Genomic DNA, 16755 nt, shown 5'->3' with positions numbered 1-16755 from the left:
GGCACACACACACACACACACACACACACACACACACACAGGGACAGAGACAGACAGAGGCAAAGAAAGAGGAAGAAAGAAAGTGGAGAGAGAATGAAAACATATTTACAACTTTACTACAAAGGAATGGCAAGTGCAATCTTTCTCCTTAGAACCCACTGACTGACAACTTGTTGAACTCTTCTTCATACAGCAGGAGGCTGGACTTACAGCAGTCTAGCCAGTTGTTCATTTGTATTATGCTCTTGCCCTTTGTATGTTCCCACTGAAAACTGTGGCTTTGACTACTTTCCCTCTCATCTCAATCTCATATGAGAAGTGCTCACCCTGTAACTCCAAAGTCCTTCCCATCTCAGTAGACTGAAAACACACAATATAAAATACCTCAACTTTCCTATGGAAAGCACTTTTCAAACATTTTCATCTGTATGTATGTTTCCATTAAAGGGAAAAGTCTGTACTTGGTGAGAATGAGGCTCTTGGGCAGGTATGGGTGACCAGCTCAGAAAGGAGAATCATCAACTCCAGGCAGTGATGGGGGTGTCACAAACTAAACAAGCATATTCTCTACAATTACAACATCTTGAATAGCCCAACTAGTGCCAAGTTCCACTCTCTTATCCCTGCTCCCTACTGCCTATTTCCTCTGCACTTGATATACAGAACAGTGGCTACGTTTTCTGAAATTTCCTTTCTCCCACTGCAGCTGTCTCATGCTTCACTACTCTTGACAAATCTGAAACATCTGACACTGGCAACCTTCTTAAGGATCTTTTTAAAACTAGCACATACTAATAATACAAAATAATCTGCAACATTATAATAATTTTATATATTTATATATTGTAGATAACTGTTCCCTGTTTGATCATTTGCCAGTATATTCAGAAGTTGTTCTATTTATGATCATCCACAGTTGTACCTTTCATCTTCCTCTCACTCTGTACAATTTGTTAATGTCCAAGATTTCCACCATTAAATACAACCAATAATTTCCTGCTTCTGATTTTCCTTTTTTTTTCCCCCCAGAGCTGAGGACCAAATCCAGGGCCTTGTGCTTGCTAGGCAAGCGCTCTACCACTGAGTTAAATCCCCAACTCATGCTTCTGCTTTTCTAATTCCAACTTCTACTCACCTACTCCTTCTTTCTCTGTATTTTTTTCTTGTACTAACTCTTCCTTCAATAAAAGTTTCTTCTGATAATAAAAGTATTGGTAAAGATCTTCCTTAACTAATATTTTAGAACCTTTTATGTTGTTAGACATAATGTTCCAAGTAGCTATAATCCCAGCTTCTTCAGAGGCTGAGGCAGAAGCACTCTGAATAACTTCATGAAAGGTTATCTCAAAACATACACAGGGCTGGGGAAAATCCAGTTATTAAGAACAGGCACTGCTATTGAGGGGACCCAAGTTTAGTTCCCAGCTGCCTGTACCTTGAGTACAAGGGGATCCAAGACTTTCTTCTGGCCTCCATGGGCACCTACACTCATGTGCATATAGCCACCCACCTCCCAAATATATATGTAATTTTTTAAAAATTAATGATTTTTTTTTAAAAAGCACAAAATAAAAATCAACTTGAAATAAAAGTTTGGGGGTTTTGTTTGTCTTGTTTTTTCAAATCAGAGGGGTTTTTTTGTGTAGCCTTGGCTGCCCTAGAACTAGCTTTGTACACCAGGCTGGCTTTGAACTCACAGAGATCTGCCTGCCTATACCTCCCAAGTGCTGGGATTTTGGAGTGCACCACCACCTCCCAATTGAAATAAAAATTTTATTTTATTGTGAATAAAATCTTAAAATTATTATTCCGGAGGTAAAAACATTCTATGTATTATCTACTTTTAACGATGGACAGTAATCCAAGACACTGAATCTGAACAAACACTTCTCTCACCTTTTCCAGTTTTTCAGCCACTTTTTCTTTGTACAGCTGGAAAGCTTTACTCAGCTCTTCTGCATTATATAGTGCTTCATTCCTTTGTCGTTCAGCTCTACCGTTTAAAAAGAAATAATAAAAGGAATTCTCTGCATTGAGAAGTTACTCTTTAAGCAAATGTATGTCTATGTGGGTATGTGCATGGGTGTGTGTCACGTATGTGTATGGACATATGTGGTACACATGCTTTTATGTATGGGTGCATGGCTATCCATCCATGTGTTCGGACATGCATCTAGAGGCTAAGGGTCACATCAACTCTCTACCTCAACTGTTCTCCACTTTCTTTTTGGGAGCAGGGTCTATCTGAACCAGGGCTCATCGTTTTGGCTAGACTGGCTAGCCAAAGAGTTCTGAGCCTCCATGGTGCCATCTCCCCAGTGCCGAGATTACAGGTCGTATATGCAAACATGCCTAGTGGGTGCCAGAAATCCAAACTCAGGTCCCAACACTTATGCAGTAGATTTTACCAACTGTGTCATCTTTCCTAGCATATAGTAGATTTTCCTTTAATCCAAAACAGAGAGTAACAGGCTTTACTATGAAATGATGGGTTGGTTTTACTACAATAACTTTCTCACTCTAGCAACATAAACAAAATGTAACATAAATACTTATCAACTTTGAAACATACACAAATTCCTATGTATAGGCAATTCAATCCCCTAATCTGGAAAACAGAGGAGAGAAGCATTCTTACACTGAACAACACATTTCTAAAGATTATGTCTTATAAAATCAGATACCCACCCATCACAAAAATTTTAACCAAGAATTGTTCCTATCTAAAGGAAATGCAGGGACAAAAAATGGAGCAGAGACTGAAGGCCATCCAGAGACCACCCCACCTAGGGATTCATCCCATCTGCAGACACCAAACCCGATACTACTGCTGATGCCAAAAAGCACTTGCTGACAAGAGCCTGGTATAGATATTCTGCCAGCACCTGACCAATACAGATATAGATTCTAACAGCCAACCATCAGACTGAGCCCAAGGACCCCAGTGGAAGAGTTAGGTGAAGAACTAAAGGAGCTGAAGAGGATTGCAACGCCATAAGAAGAACAATATCAACTAACGGGACCCCCTCAGAGGTTAACCAAGAACTAAACCAACAACCAAAGAGTACACATGGAGGGACCCACGGTTCCAGCTACATATGTAGCAGAGGATAGCCTTATCTGGTATCAATGAGAGGAAAGGCCCTCGGTTCTGCAGAGGCTCAATACTCCAGTAAGAGGATGCTAGAGCAGTGAGGCAGTGGTTGGGCGGGGAGCACCCTCATAGAGGTAAAAGGGAGGGGAAATGGGTTGGTGGATTTGTGTAAGGGAAACTGGGAAGGGGGACAACATTTGAAATGTAAATAAAATAACCAATTAAAAAAGTAATGAAAAAGTGAACACAAAAAAGGATATTAAGTTATTCTACTGTCAAATGTCTAAAATAGTGACACTTCAAACTTTTCTTTAGAGCAAGGCAAAATGACTAAGCAAACACATTACCATGTCTGTAATATCAGCATTCAAGAAACTAAGGCACACACCTGAAGGTGGATCTCTGAGTTCAAGGCCAGCCTGGTCTATAGAATTAGTTCCAGGACAACCAGGGCTACACGGGGAAACCCTGGGAACTGGGCTGCCCCGTGAACACCAGGCCAGCCAAGATCACATGGCAACAGCCTATCCAAAAAAAAAATTATAGCTTTAAAAGAGATATGGTTCAGTGGTACAGCAGCTGTATAGCATGCACACGGCCAGTTCTACAGATAAGTAAATCTCACCATACCACAATCCTACAATCCCACATACCTTTTTCCTTGTTTACTCTGTTCAAGTAAGTCCACTTTCAATTTTATACATTCTTCTTTGGCTTCTTGTAAACTGTGTTCCTTTTCAATCACCATTTTCTGACTCTGCTCTAATTTATCTTCTGCTTCTCTATAAGTAGAGAATAAGCTTTAAGAACTGGTAAAATGATTACTGGAGAAATATAAGAATAATGTGACATAATTACTTTAAGAATAAATAAATCAGTGAGTTAAAAAGACAAACACATGAGAGAGAAAGGCATACTCTTAACTCATCAACAGAAGACTGCATGGCATAAATACTTCCATCAAGGGAGAAACCCATCTCCAGTAAAAGCTCACATGACATTCTACAGTCAACAACTGAGCGTGGTGGCACAGTTACATTCACAGCATTCGTGAGTATTTGTAAGGCAGGGGCAGTAGGATCAGGAATTCAAAATAACTCAGCTACAGTTTCTACAAACAAATATATTTCATACAAACTAGAAGTACTACTATATACCTCAGATACAAAGCAAACGTAATTATTATCACTTCTACAACCAAAAGTATCTTTGTTCTACCCATAAAAAACACAAAAATGAAGTACAAACTCTAAGAAAGAAAATTTTTGTTATTTGTTGATAATTATCATTTAGTTATCTAGAACACTGAGGACAATCAAAATAAAAAGTTATTAGAATAGCAGGGGCTGGAAGATGCTTGAGTGGTTAAGAGCACTTGCTTTTCCAGGAGATTAAGTTTCAATTCCCAGCACCCTATGGCAGCTCACAAACATCCTTAACTCCGGGTCCAAGGGGTCTGATAGCCTCTTCCAGCCCCATGAGCAGCAGGCATGCACAGGTGCACAGAGCCCCCACGAGCAGCAGGCATGCATCGGTGCACAGAGACACATGCAGACAAAATGCCTGTGCACATTAAGAGTGAACGTGAGTACAGAATGGTCCAGGAACACCTCTAACACCCAGGAGGCAGATCTTTGTGAATCAGACGCAAGCCTAGATACACAGTGAAACAATAATAACTAATACACACAAAGAAGAGTCAGAAGATTGCTAAGAGGTGAAGGCGCTTGCTACTGACATTAATGACTTGAACTCAATCCCTAGAACCCACACAGTAAGAGCAGTTACTCCAGCAGGTCGTCCTGACCTTCACATGTGTGCCTGGCGTGTTTACATCACCGCCCCCCAATGAAGAAAAAAATGTAATAGAAACAAATCCAAATATAAATATCTATTATATGTGATATAAATATCAAGCCAGATACAATGATGTGTGCCTTTAGTCCAACCACTTGGGACACTGAGGCATAATGATGACTCAAGGCTAGCCTGAACAATACAGCAAGGCCTCATCTCTTAAACTCATAGAGGTTAGGTTAACTAGTAAGAGCAAACAGGAAAGATCTTTCAAGAACTGGGTGATAAAACAAAGGATTATAAAAGAGAAAGGTGGAAAAATGAGACAGGAGGAAGAATTAAATGATGTGGGAGATGGGAAGACAAGGTAGAGAATATTGGGAAGGAAAACTAACACTAGAGGCCTTATGATAAAGCCATATGAAAACCTCATATCCATATATATACTTAAATATAGTTATACAGTTATATAGCTATATACATTTATATATTAAGAGTTATATCCATATAGTTTTATCTTTACAAAAGTTCAAATGGAGTTATTCCATAATGGGGGAAGGGACAGTTCCCCAAAAAGATACCACACAATACCAAAAGAGAGAGAGAGAGAGAGAGAGAGAGAGAGAGAGAGAGAGAAGAGAGAGAAGAAAGAAAGAAAGGAAGAAAGCAAGGAAGGAAGGAAGAAAAAAGAAAAAACAATCAGCCTACCATGCCAGCAACAGATTACATCTTTTTGAGCCCTGGCCAATTTGAATCCCAAATTTAGAGGCTATTGCCATTGTTCAGTTACCCTCCAGAATTTGATGCTGAAGACACTACATACTTGAGTAATAGAACATGAAGAAATTTAGATAGTCCTCAACTGGAAACGTATCCCTGACTAGCTTCCACAGTGCAAAAAGGTTTTATGCCTGCAGATTTAAAGTAGAAATGATTGATTGATTGCTTTTTATACAAAAGTTTAGATTCGTGATTAAGATTTTTATAAGATTACTCTTTAAGATAAATAATAAAATAATTGATCTTTTCTTTGTAATGACAAATTACAGCCTACTAGTAAGAGAAACTGGCTGAGAAAATTACCTTGCTTGGTTACATTTTGTTAATCTGTAACAACTTGCTTAGTTATGAATGTATTGAATTCTTGGGAATAATTTGTTGGTTTTACCTGTACTATGTAATGTTTATTCATGTGAGGGTATTGGGGAATATTTTTCTATATACACTCATTGTAATTGAGAATTGTAATGAAAAATAGAATGCAATCACATTGTGACATTGTGATCTTTATACTGCTTGAAAGATTTTGCTGGGATATAAAAACTTGGGAGAAAAACTAAATTTGTTGGAGCTTGCTTGTTGGAGCTTTGCTCCATCCACCCAATCTGTGAGTGTGTGTGTGTGTGTGTGTGTGTGTGTGTGTGTGTGTGTGTGTGTGTGTGTGTGTGTGTGTCTGTGTCTGTGTGTATATGTATGTGTGAAGAAGATGGAGAAAGCTGAAGCTTGCTTGATCCACCTAGTGTGTGTGCACGTGCATGTGTGTGATTCTTCTCATTGGTCACAGGGAGTACTTTGCCAGCCCCAGAGAATCAAACATTGTTCCCTCAGAGAAAAGTATGCTGAATAATTAATCCCCAACTCTATGCCCTGCCTCAGCTTACCCTGGTCTGCCAAAGCCTTGTTCAGTTACACTCATCAGTGCATCACAACATCATCAAAGAAGGTTCTTACAGTAGATGGCAATTAACATAAGACCCACAACCAACTGGTCAATGTGTAAAGAATAAGAGGTTATGGAGTGTTCAGCCTTAAGTTGGAAAGGAAACCAGGGTTCAGATCTTCATGGAAGAGAGAAGAGAAGGATTTTAAGAGCCAGAGAGTAGTGTGTGACTTTAGGGAAAACAGTGTTTTCCAGAAATTCCAGAATGGAGGAAGAAGGTAGGTACTAAGCCCAACCCCTAACTGAAGAGCTACTGACATTTGATACCTGCTGAAAGAATGAGATTTATTTTTCTTTAACAGTGTAATACCTGGCTTTTCTCCATTACTCTAAACTATACTCCAGGACAGGTCCAAGAAATAAAAGTTGGCCAACACAAAAGATTCAAAGAGTGGGTGGGGAGAGAGTGAGCAAGTGAGTGAACGAACTCACACACACACACTCACACACTCACACACACTCACACACACACTCACACACACTCTCTCACACACACACTCACACACACACTCACATACACATTCACACACACTCACACACACGCATATTCACTCACACATTCTCACACTCACACACAAAGTTGGACGCATGAGAAGATAAGGGTGAATCAGAGAAGAGTTGGAAGAGGGGAATGAATATGATCAAAATACATTATATGAAATTCTCAAAATATTGATAAAAACACTGATCAGAAAAAAATTCACAGAACACAGAATACATTTAAGCTAATGTATGTATTACAAAGAAAACTCTAAAACTGATAAACTTAAAAGAAACTTTAACATACATCAAATTCACCTGTGGTACTTATTAAAATTTAGCTGGGTGTGGTAGTGTACAAGCCTTTAATTTCAGAACTCTGGAGAAAAAGGTAGGTGAATCTCTAAATTCAAAGCCAGCCTGATTTACAGAGGGAGTTCCAGGACTGCCAGAACTACACAGAAAAACTTTGTATCAAAAAACAAAAAAAATATATATATATAATGTATGTATTATAAAATTTATACACACACACAAATATGAGATAGGGCTCAATAATCCACATTTCTTCTAAATTCCCAGATAATGCTAATACTGCAAGTCCCAGAACAGTAATGAAAATAACTCAAATGTAACATGATGTTCAGTACACATTATATTTAAAATAGAAGATAAAAGTGAATGATAAAAATACCCTTTTTCTTATACTTAAACTCCACTGAAGCAATGGGTGCATATTGCATTATAGGGCAAAAATGAACCAAGTCCTATTAAATGAAAGAATGCAAATAAGCGTCTCACCTGAAAATGACCCATGTTTAGTCCCTGTCACTGCATATAACGACAGCTAGAGATGCTATACCTGACTGAAAAAACTTAACAATGTGATAAGACCTTATTAGGTCACCAAAAACTTCCTGCAATAGGGATAAGAGACAATTTTTAATAACAAACAGAAATACAAAATAAAAACTTTCAGCTATACAGTGCAATTACCTCAAAACTTTATCTTGAGCTGAAACTTCTGCTTCCAAATTTATAATCTGTTCTTCTAAGATTGGAATGTTGGCTGCCTGCTCTTGTGCAGACTCAAGCATAGCAATCTAAAATATAAAGACAATTTTTATGGCACCATGTTTCAACAAATAAGTCAATCTATTTGAATATTAGTCTTTCCTTATCAGATCAGAAGTTTCATTAGGACTCCTCAGTCACTGGCTAAAATATTAGTTGATCAGCTCATATTTGTATACACCATGATCAGAAGACAGGCTCAGCATATAACTTGCCACTATCCTCAAATATCTCAGTATACTTGGGGAAGCTACATACAATAATTCCTAACATCGCCTAGGAAGATGAATTTCATGTAAGTTAGATTGTGTGTATGTGTTGTTAGAATATATACGTTATATGACCAAAATGAAAAATTAGGTAAAAATATATATATTAAATTTTTATGACTTAAAAACTAATTTCAGAAAGCATGCTTAATAGAAAAAAATCTAGATAATTAAGAAAAGCATAGGGCTGGAGAGATGGCTCAGAGGTTAAGAGCACTGACTGCTCTTCCAGAGGTCCTGAGTTCAATTCCCAGCAACCACATGGTGATTCACAACCATCTGTAATGGGATCCAATGCCCTCTTGTCTGTCTGAAGACAGCGACAATGTACTTATACAAAACAAATAAATCTTTTTTTTAAAAAAAAAGTATCCTGAAAAAAATCGAATAAACTGGGCATGGTGATGTACACCTTTGAACCCAGCACTAAGGAGGCAAATGCAGGTGGATCTGTGAGTTTGAGGTCAACCTGGTCTACAAAGAGAGTCCTGGACAGCCAAGGCCATTACACAGAGAAACTTCGTATCAAAAGAAAACCAAACAAAAAGGAAAAAAACAAAAGAAAAAAGAAAAAAAGAACATGAAGGGCAGCAATAAAAAATCCTGAAGATTTATGGAACAAATCCAGTGGTTTCACACTTAACTAATATGTAAAATAAGAGAAAGGAAAAGCAATCCCATTATCATACAGACAGATACAGAAAATACTAGTAGTCGGACTCTACTGGTGTAAAGGCCTTCATGTACTCAATGTAAGTAATAAAGGTCTATTAAAAAATGTCAAGGGGTTGGGGATTTAGCTCAGTGGTAGAGCGCTTGCCTAGGAAGCGAAAGGCCCTGGGTTCGGTCCCCAGCTCCAAAAAAAAAAAAACCAAAAAAAAAAAAAAAAAAAAAATGTCAAAACTAGGGGGTGGGGATTTAGCTCAGTGGTAGACCGCTTACCTAGGAAGCGCAAGGCCCTGGGTTAAGCCCCCAGCCCCAAAAAAAAAAAAAAAAAAAAAAAAGAAGAAAAAAAGAAAAAAAGTCAAAACTATAATTTGAGGGCATTGGATCCCATTACAGATGGTTGTGAACCACCATATGGTTCCTAGGAATTGAACTCAGAACCTCTGAAAGAGCAGTCAGTGCTCTTAACACCTGAACCATCTCTCCAGCCCTCAGAGTCAGAGAGAGAGACAGAGACAGAGACAGAGACAGAGACAGAGACAGAGACAGAGACAGAGACAGAGTTCCTCTGTACAGTCCTGGAACTTAAGTCTGTAGACCAAGCTGGCCTCCAACTCAGAGATACAATTGCCTTTGCCTCGTGATTGCTGAGATTAAAGGTGTGCAATACCTCTACCCAGCAACATGAAAATTTAAAAACCAGGGAAAAAGGAGAAGTCTTAAAATGTGGTATATGAGAAACACAAATGAACAAAAATTACATGGTAAGCAACGTGACTCACAGCAGCGTCAGACTTTGGTGGGTTGATTTGAGGTTTGTTGGTTTCCTTGCTTTATCAGATTTCAAAGCAGTACTAGATAACATACAACACAAGAGCAATGTTCTGAAATATTTGAGATAAGGTTTTATCCTAGAAGTTAATGATTAGGAAAAATTCGTGTTTCCAGATAAACCACAAGCAAGTAGAAGAGAAACTACAATTACAAAAGAAGTGCAAAGAATGGGGTACAGGAAACAGAAATTTCAAGTTAGAAATGTTAGAATGGCAACTCGTTAGCAGGTCTGACAAACACTCAGGAGTTGCGGCTGGGCACCAGAAATAAAAAACATTTTCAATGTACACACCCTCTTTCTCTACACACACACATTACAAACATTCTCTCCCTGCCTCCCCACATATACTACACTCTCTACATATGACACACACACACTAATAGACACACACAGAGAGAGAGGGAAACAGGAATAGATTTTACAGAAAGAAAAACTGAGGGGCTGTGCATGATGGCATATTCCTATATCCCAGAACTTGAGATGGCAGGAGATCAGGAGTTCAAGGCCATCCTCAGCTACATGATGAGTTCAAGACTAGTACAAACTACACAAAATCTCAAAAACACAAACAACAACGAACAAAAAAAAAAAAACGAGGGCAAAAAGACTTGACTCAGTTTGCAGAGCTCTTGCCTAGCATGCAAGAGACGGAGTTCTATCCTGAACATCCATTAACTGGGTATAACAGCTGCCTGTCATTCTAGCCCTCAGGACGAAAGGGAGGAGGTTCAGACGTTCACGGCCATTTTTACCTACGAGTTAATGATAGCCTGGAATAAATAAGATCCTGCCTCAAAAGCAAAATCTGAGGAAGGAAGAGAAGGGATGGGAGGGAAGGGGAAGGGGGGGAGGGGAAGGAAGGGGAAAGGGAGGGAAGGGAAGGAGGGGAAGGAAGGGGAAGGGCAAGGGGAAGGGAAGGGGAGGGGGAAGGGCAAGGAAGACAGGCAGGCAGGCAGGGATGGGGAGGGAGAAACTGAGACAGTAAATGTGTATAGCTCCACCATGAGTTTGGGTGGCTGTTTTGGACTTTTAAGACTGGCCACAGCAGGTATGGAACTTCTTAAATAGACTGACTACCTTCAAACTCAAGGTTGGTCTTCATGCCTCAGTACTAGGGTTATAAGTGTGATCTGTCATGACCAGATATACAGGGGGCCTTGAAATTGACACATAACGGAGAATGACCTTGAATATCGGACTTCCTTCCCCTCAACTCCCACATAGTAGCTATCATAAATGAGTGTCATTTACCCTCCTCAGTCTTTCATGTAAATCAAGCAACTCTGCATGTTAGTTCTTATATTTACCTTTTTTCTTTAAATAAAAGTGTAGGTGTATGAGTGTTTTGCCTGCATGTATATGTCTGTGCACATGTGTACAGTGCCCAAAAGAGGGCATTAGACTTACAGACTGTTGGGAGATACATGCAAATGCTGGGAACTGAACATGGGCTCTCTACAAGAGCAACAAATGTTCTTAACCACTGAGCCATCTCTCCAGACACACGACTGTTTAAAAAAAAAAAAAAAGGCCTTGCTGCAATCTGTTTTATGGATACACCAGTTTACATTACCATATCACTGTGAATAGATTTCTTGAGTTTTCCCATTTTGGGGTATTCTGTTAAAAGGTGAAGTGCTATTTGTAAATGCCACTACAACCAGCTAGTTATCACTATGTTATGATACCAATAATACAGTAAATATATATATGTATATGTGTGTATATGTATATATAAATTTTAGATAAGATTAAGTTATGATATCACATAATGAAATATACCATTAGCAAAAAGAAAGGAAGGAAGGAAGGAAGAAGGAAAAAGCCATGTAAAAGAATCTAAAAATGTCTAAGAGTACATATAAAGTAAATGCCTCGGCAATTAAGAGCTCTGGCTGCTTTTTCAAAGGACCCAAGTTCAGTTCCTAGCCTGTAAGGCAGAAGAGATCATCAGACCCCTGAGCTGTAAATACAGATATTTGTGAGCCACTATGCAGGTACTAGAAAGAGGAGCAACTGGGGCTGGAGAGATGGCTCAGAGGTTAAGAGCACTGACTGCTCTTCCAGAGGTCCTGAGTTCAATCCCCAGCAACCACATGGTGGCTCACAACTATCTGTCATGGGATCTGATGCCCTCTTCTGGTGTGTCTGAAGACAGCAACAGTGTACTCACATACAGGAAATAATTAAATAAATAAATCTTTAAAAAAAAAAAAAAAGAAAGAGGAGCAACTGCTCTCTAACCTGTAAGCCATCTTTCTAGTCCTTCTTTTTCCATTTTAAGTTTCCAACAATAAGATTTTAAAAAGTGGATTTATGCAAATGTAAGATTAATTAAGTTTCCTAAATTATTTTTATTTTCTTTATATATAGAAATGATTCTATTCCTTATCAATATTCAACTAGAATATAAAACTTTATACCTACTAGACAGGTACTATAAATGTTTTCCAATTATAAATCATAAAATATTAGAAATATTCTCTTAACACATCACGAGACATACTTTTGTTTTTGAGTGTGTCAATTCAAAGTGGACAGATTCTATTTTAGTCATTAAAGAATGATTCTGTGTGACCAAATAGGCATTTTGTTGCCTAAGTTTATGAAGTTTCTCTCGGAGGTTTTTAACCTCTTGATCCATAGTAACAGATGAAAAAGGCACCTGAAAATAAAGAAAAAAAAAAAACAATGTTCATTAAATTAATTGATGTGTATATACAATTAATAGAAAATAGCAGTAATTGTCATTAAAATTATTGAAAAACTCAGGACAATGAGCATTAGGAAGTATAATGTGAGACATTCCTTTCTATTCACAGTAGTACAATAAGTACAAACTGGAAAGAGTGGTCCACTTTATTAAACTAGGGTATTACTTGATAAGTCAACTCACAGTATCACTAGTGAATATAAACAGAATGGAAAACCTTGTGTTTCTACACCTTTATACTGTGTATAAAAGGGTATGGAAGGAATCCATGATCCAATCAACAATGAGAAAACAGTCTTTAATGTATGCATATACTATTACGACGCTGTTAATTTTATAACGTAATATATAAAATATTTTAATTTTGTGAGTTATTTTCAATTTTTTAAGAAATATATATGTATAAACTATAAAGTCAAGCTAATAAAAGAAAAAGAATACAAAAACATCTTCTTGGTGGTGGACATCTTTAATCCCAACACTGGTGAGGCAGAGGCAGAAAAATCTCTTTGAGTTTCAAGCCAGCCTAGTCTACAAAGCAAGTTCCAGCCAGGACTGTGACACAAAGTAACCCTGTCTTGAAGAGAAAAAAATATATATCCTGCCATCTTTAATAGCTCTTTTACACATTAACTTTTTTTTTGAGACAGGTTCTCTAACCCAGACTGACCTCAAACTCCCTATACCCTACATAAGAAAGGATGACTGTGAACTCTGATCTTCTTACTTCTACCCCTTCAATGCTGGGGTGAATAGACAAAGTCACTATGCCCAAGCTCAAAATCAAACCCAAGGCCCATGCTTACTAAGCGAGAACGCTATCAACTATGCTTCTTTTTGTTGGTTTGTTTGATATAAAGGTTCAGGCCTTGGAATTCTCGACCTCAGTCATCCAAGTGCTAAGATTGTAGGCATGAGCCACCACCATGCCTGGCTTTCTACTGTGACTTTATAATTTGGTTTTCCAGTGATTCCAAATGCATATAAATAATTACTAACTTGTATTTCTTTTTTTAAAAACCTAACATATGGTGTTGGGGATTTAGCTCAGTGGTAGAGCGCTTGCCTAGGAAGCGCAAGGCCCTGGGTTCAGTCCCCAGCTCCGAAAAAAAGAACAAAAAAACAAACAAACAAACAAACAAAAAAACCTAACATATTTTTTAAAGATTTATTTTATTTATTTTAATGTATATAAGTACACTGTAGCTGTCTTCAGACACACCAGAAGAGGGCATCAGATCCCATTACAGATGGTTGTGAGCCACCATGTGGTTGCTGGAAATTGAACTCAGGACCTCTGGAAGAGCAGTCAGTGCTCTTATCCGCTGAGCCATCTCTCCAGCCCCAAAACCTAAGATATTTTACTTTTTAAAATTTATATAATATTCATAATATATTGAAAAATTCATAGTATTCCTCTTAGGAATTTTCATTGCATAAAAAGTTAGAATATAAAAGGAACATGTCAGGAACCATGTAGGAGAAGCCAAAAACTAGCAGGCAATCTTCCTGAAAAGGTTTCACCATAGCCTGTAAAGCCATGATGGGTTTGCTCTTCTAGGCAAGGCAAAAAGAGACTGCATTTAACGAAAGATTCCTATTAATATGCTCTTCCTGTTATTATTAATATATAATAATCTCTAGGCATTAGACCACCCTTTTGAGCATAACTGCAGAACAATGAAGATGTACCATCTTGTAGTGATGCTACATAATTAGATTAGTTCTTAATTATGTGTGTGCATGTAATTATGACATAAGTATGTAGCTGGCCCCAACAGGATTGTAAGAAGATGCATATATGTATATCTGTAAATGTATATACAAATTTATGTGAGCTTATGCATATTTACTTGTGTAAAAGTTGTTCCTTCTGGGAGCATGACTTTCTTCTCCTGGTTCAATCAAAGTTTATTGCTCCAAACCTCTCTACAGCCTGACAAGCAGAGGCAAAGCTTCTTGGCAATAGCCCTAGCAATTAATCCTTTGCTTAATCCCCCACTGTTTGCTGAAATGCTAAACTCCAAAGACCACAGTTTCTGGCCTCAGAGGAACTCTGGCAGGTCAGCTACCACTACAAGGTAACTTAGACTTAAGGCAGGTAAACATTTTATTATTAAAAGCAACCCTAAATATCTTGCAAGACCAAGTCTTGCCCCTGCCCATGCTCTTCCTTGCCTCAACTACCTTCAAGACAGAACCAGAAGAACCACCAGGGCTGGCCTCAGACAGGAATAATTACGGAGTTGGGGAGGTGGCTCAGGAATTAAGAGAACTAGTTGTTTTTCTCAAGGACCTGGGTTCAATTTCTAGCATCCTCATAGAAACTTAAACTGGAACTTACTGCCCAGAGCTCAGGACATTAAATTCAGGATTCAGGGGATCCAACACTTTTCTGACCTCTACATCATAATTGCAGGTGAAACACTTGTCCACAAATATTTAAAAAGAATAATTATATTTAAATCACAACAACTATAGTAAAAAACTATAATAATGTAAAAACAGAAGACATCCAAAGAAAAACTTTTAAATAATCAGATCTAAAAATAATAACCTTATCTCTTGGTTTCTGTTGATAATCAGACCTATCAGATGTTTTACAAACTTTCTTATAAGGTGGGTAAATCAAACATCCCAGGTGGCTAGGTTGGGTGAGTTCTTCCAAAATAAGCCTTTCAGATCTTGAAGGATTGCAGACATAATCAGAATAGTCACTTGGACTAACACTACAGAAGAAAGGAAAACTACATTTCAGTTCTGACATAGTTTTTACCACAAATTTCTACATATGATAATCAGAAATTACATCCAAAATTATAAACCTAAGACTGTGTTTCCAATACACTTTCAGTAAATCACGATTAGTTTACATTAGCTATATATTTCATGAATCTCTTTTCTTCAGGAATAAAAGAGTAGCCACAATAATGAAAGACAAGTAATCTGAATATACATTGTATACTAGTTCTTGATATATAAAAGACATTTTCTTCTTATGTAAATGTTTGTTATTATTTCCATTTTCACAAACTGACTTGTATTAAAAAGTACAGAAAATTATCTTAGTCCAGGGGCATACTTAAGCATAACAGATAATGAAATCTAGCCATTTTACATTTATAAATACAATTTATATATGCGATTTTATTTCCTTGCCTGGATAATTCTTCCCCTAAATTGTGCAAACTCCATTCTGTTATTTTCAGTTCGTGTCTTAGTGAAGCAACGTTTGCGAGCAAACTTTCCTCCTCATTGTCATCTTTAGTATAGTAGTCTGATGAACTAGATTCCATTTCCTTAACAAAAAATAGAAACTTCTTGGGAGTTTGCCTGAAGACTTTATGGTATAAGTTAAAGTAATCTCACAGCAATAAAATTGAAAACTCTGTGCTCGGCACCAATTATGAGAACCAAGGGTGCTCCTCAAGATGACAGATCAAAGGAGAGAACAGACTCCCACACGTTGTCCATTGATCTCCACAGTCATGACACTCATGTGCACACACTCACACAAACACACGCACAAATGAATGAATGGATGTAACTTTTTTAGAAGATGAAGTTGCTCAAAGACACAGAAATTTTGGAGGGTCAATCTGAGATTTGAATCAAGGTAAACTTTTATAATGAACTTCAATATGAGATGTTAGAATTTAACTTTACATCTGGGGCATCAGATGTTACCACAACAATCTTCCATGAATTCTTAAGAATGATTACCACCAGGTAAGTTATCTCCTCCCATTCACAGTGGTTGTAAAGTTTAACGACACTCACAAGTCATAATCAGATCAAAATGACATGTAGAGAGCGGATATGGTTACCACTCTCCTAGCACTTGGGAAGTCCGAGGCAAGTGGGTCTCTGTGAGCCAAGGCCATGGTCTCAAAAAAATACAAAACAAAACAAAAATGACATTTGGAAATTCAACTCTCGGAACTATACGCAGTGAACTGTTTGTTGCATCAACTGGTGCAAGCGTCTCTAGGGTTATGAAACGTTTCTTGGCCATAAAAGAAAAATCATGACAGGCTCTGAGTTTAAAGGCGTTGCTCTTTCAAAGGACTGTTACTGATATTCTCAGCCCCCACATGGTGGCTTTCA

General features: G+C 37.9%; 1 protein-coding gene across 1 annotated transcript in view; it reads right to left on the bottom strand.

Moving 5' to 3' along the window:
• Ccdc18 (coiled-coil domain containing 18) overlaps nucleotides 1-16755 on the bottom strand; it is a 96201-nt gene that overhangs the window by 78224 nt on the left and 1222 nt on the right. The window contains exons 2-7 of the mRNA XM_032916522.1: nucleotides 15808-15947; nucleotides 15206-15377; nucleotides 12442-12600; nucleotides 8088-8194; nucleotides 3748-3876; nucleotides 1897-1993 (exon numbers count right to left, since the gene is read on the bottom strand). Of these exons, the coding sequence (XP_032772413.1) occupies nucleotides 1897-1993; nucleotides 3748-3876; nucleotides 8088-8194; nucleotides 12442-12600; nucleotides 15206-15377; nucleotides 15808-15944 (801 nt within the window). The 5' untranslated portion in view covers nucleotides 15945-15947. The remainder of the gene's footprint in view (nucleotides 1-1896; nucleotides 1994-3747; nucleotides 3877-8087; nucleotides 8195-12441; nucleotides 12601-15205; nucleotides 15378-15807; nucleotides 15948-16755) is intronic.

Source organism: Rattus rattus, chromosome 11, assembly GCF_011064425.1.
Source record: "Rattus rattus isolate New Zealand chromosome 11, Rrattus_CSIRO_v1, whole genome shotgun sequence".
Lineage (NCBI taxonomy): Eukaryota > Metazoa > Chordata > Mammalia > Rodentia > Muridae > Rattus > Rattus rattus.
Note: the sequence above shows the minus strand (reverse complement) of the source record. Positions and strands in the feature narration are given on the sequence as shown.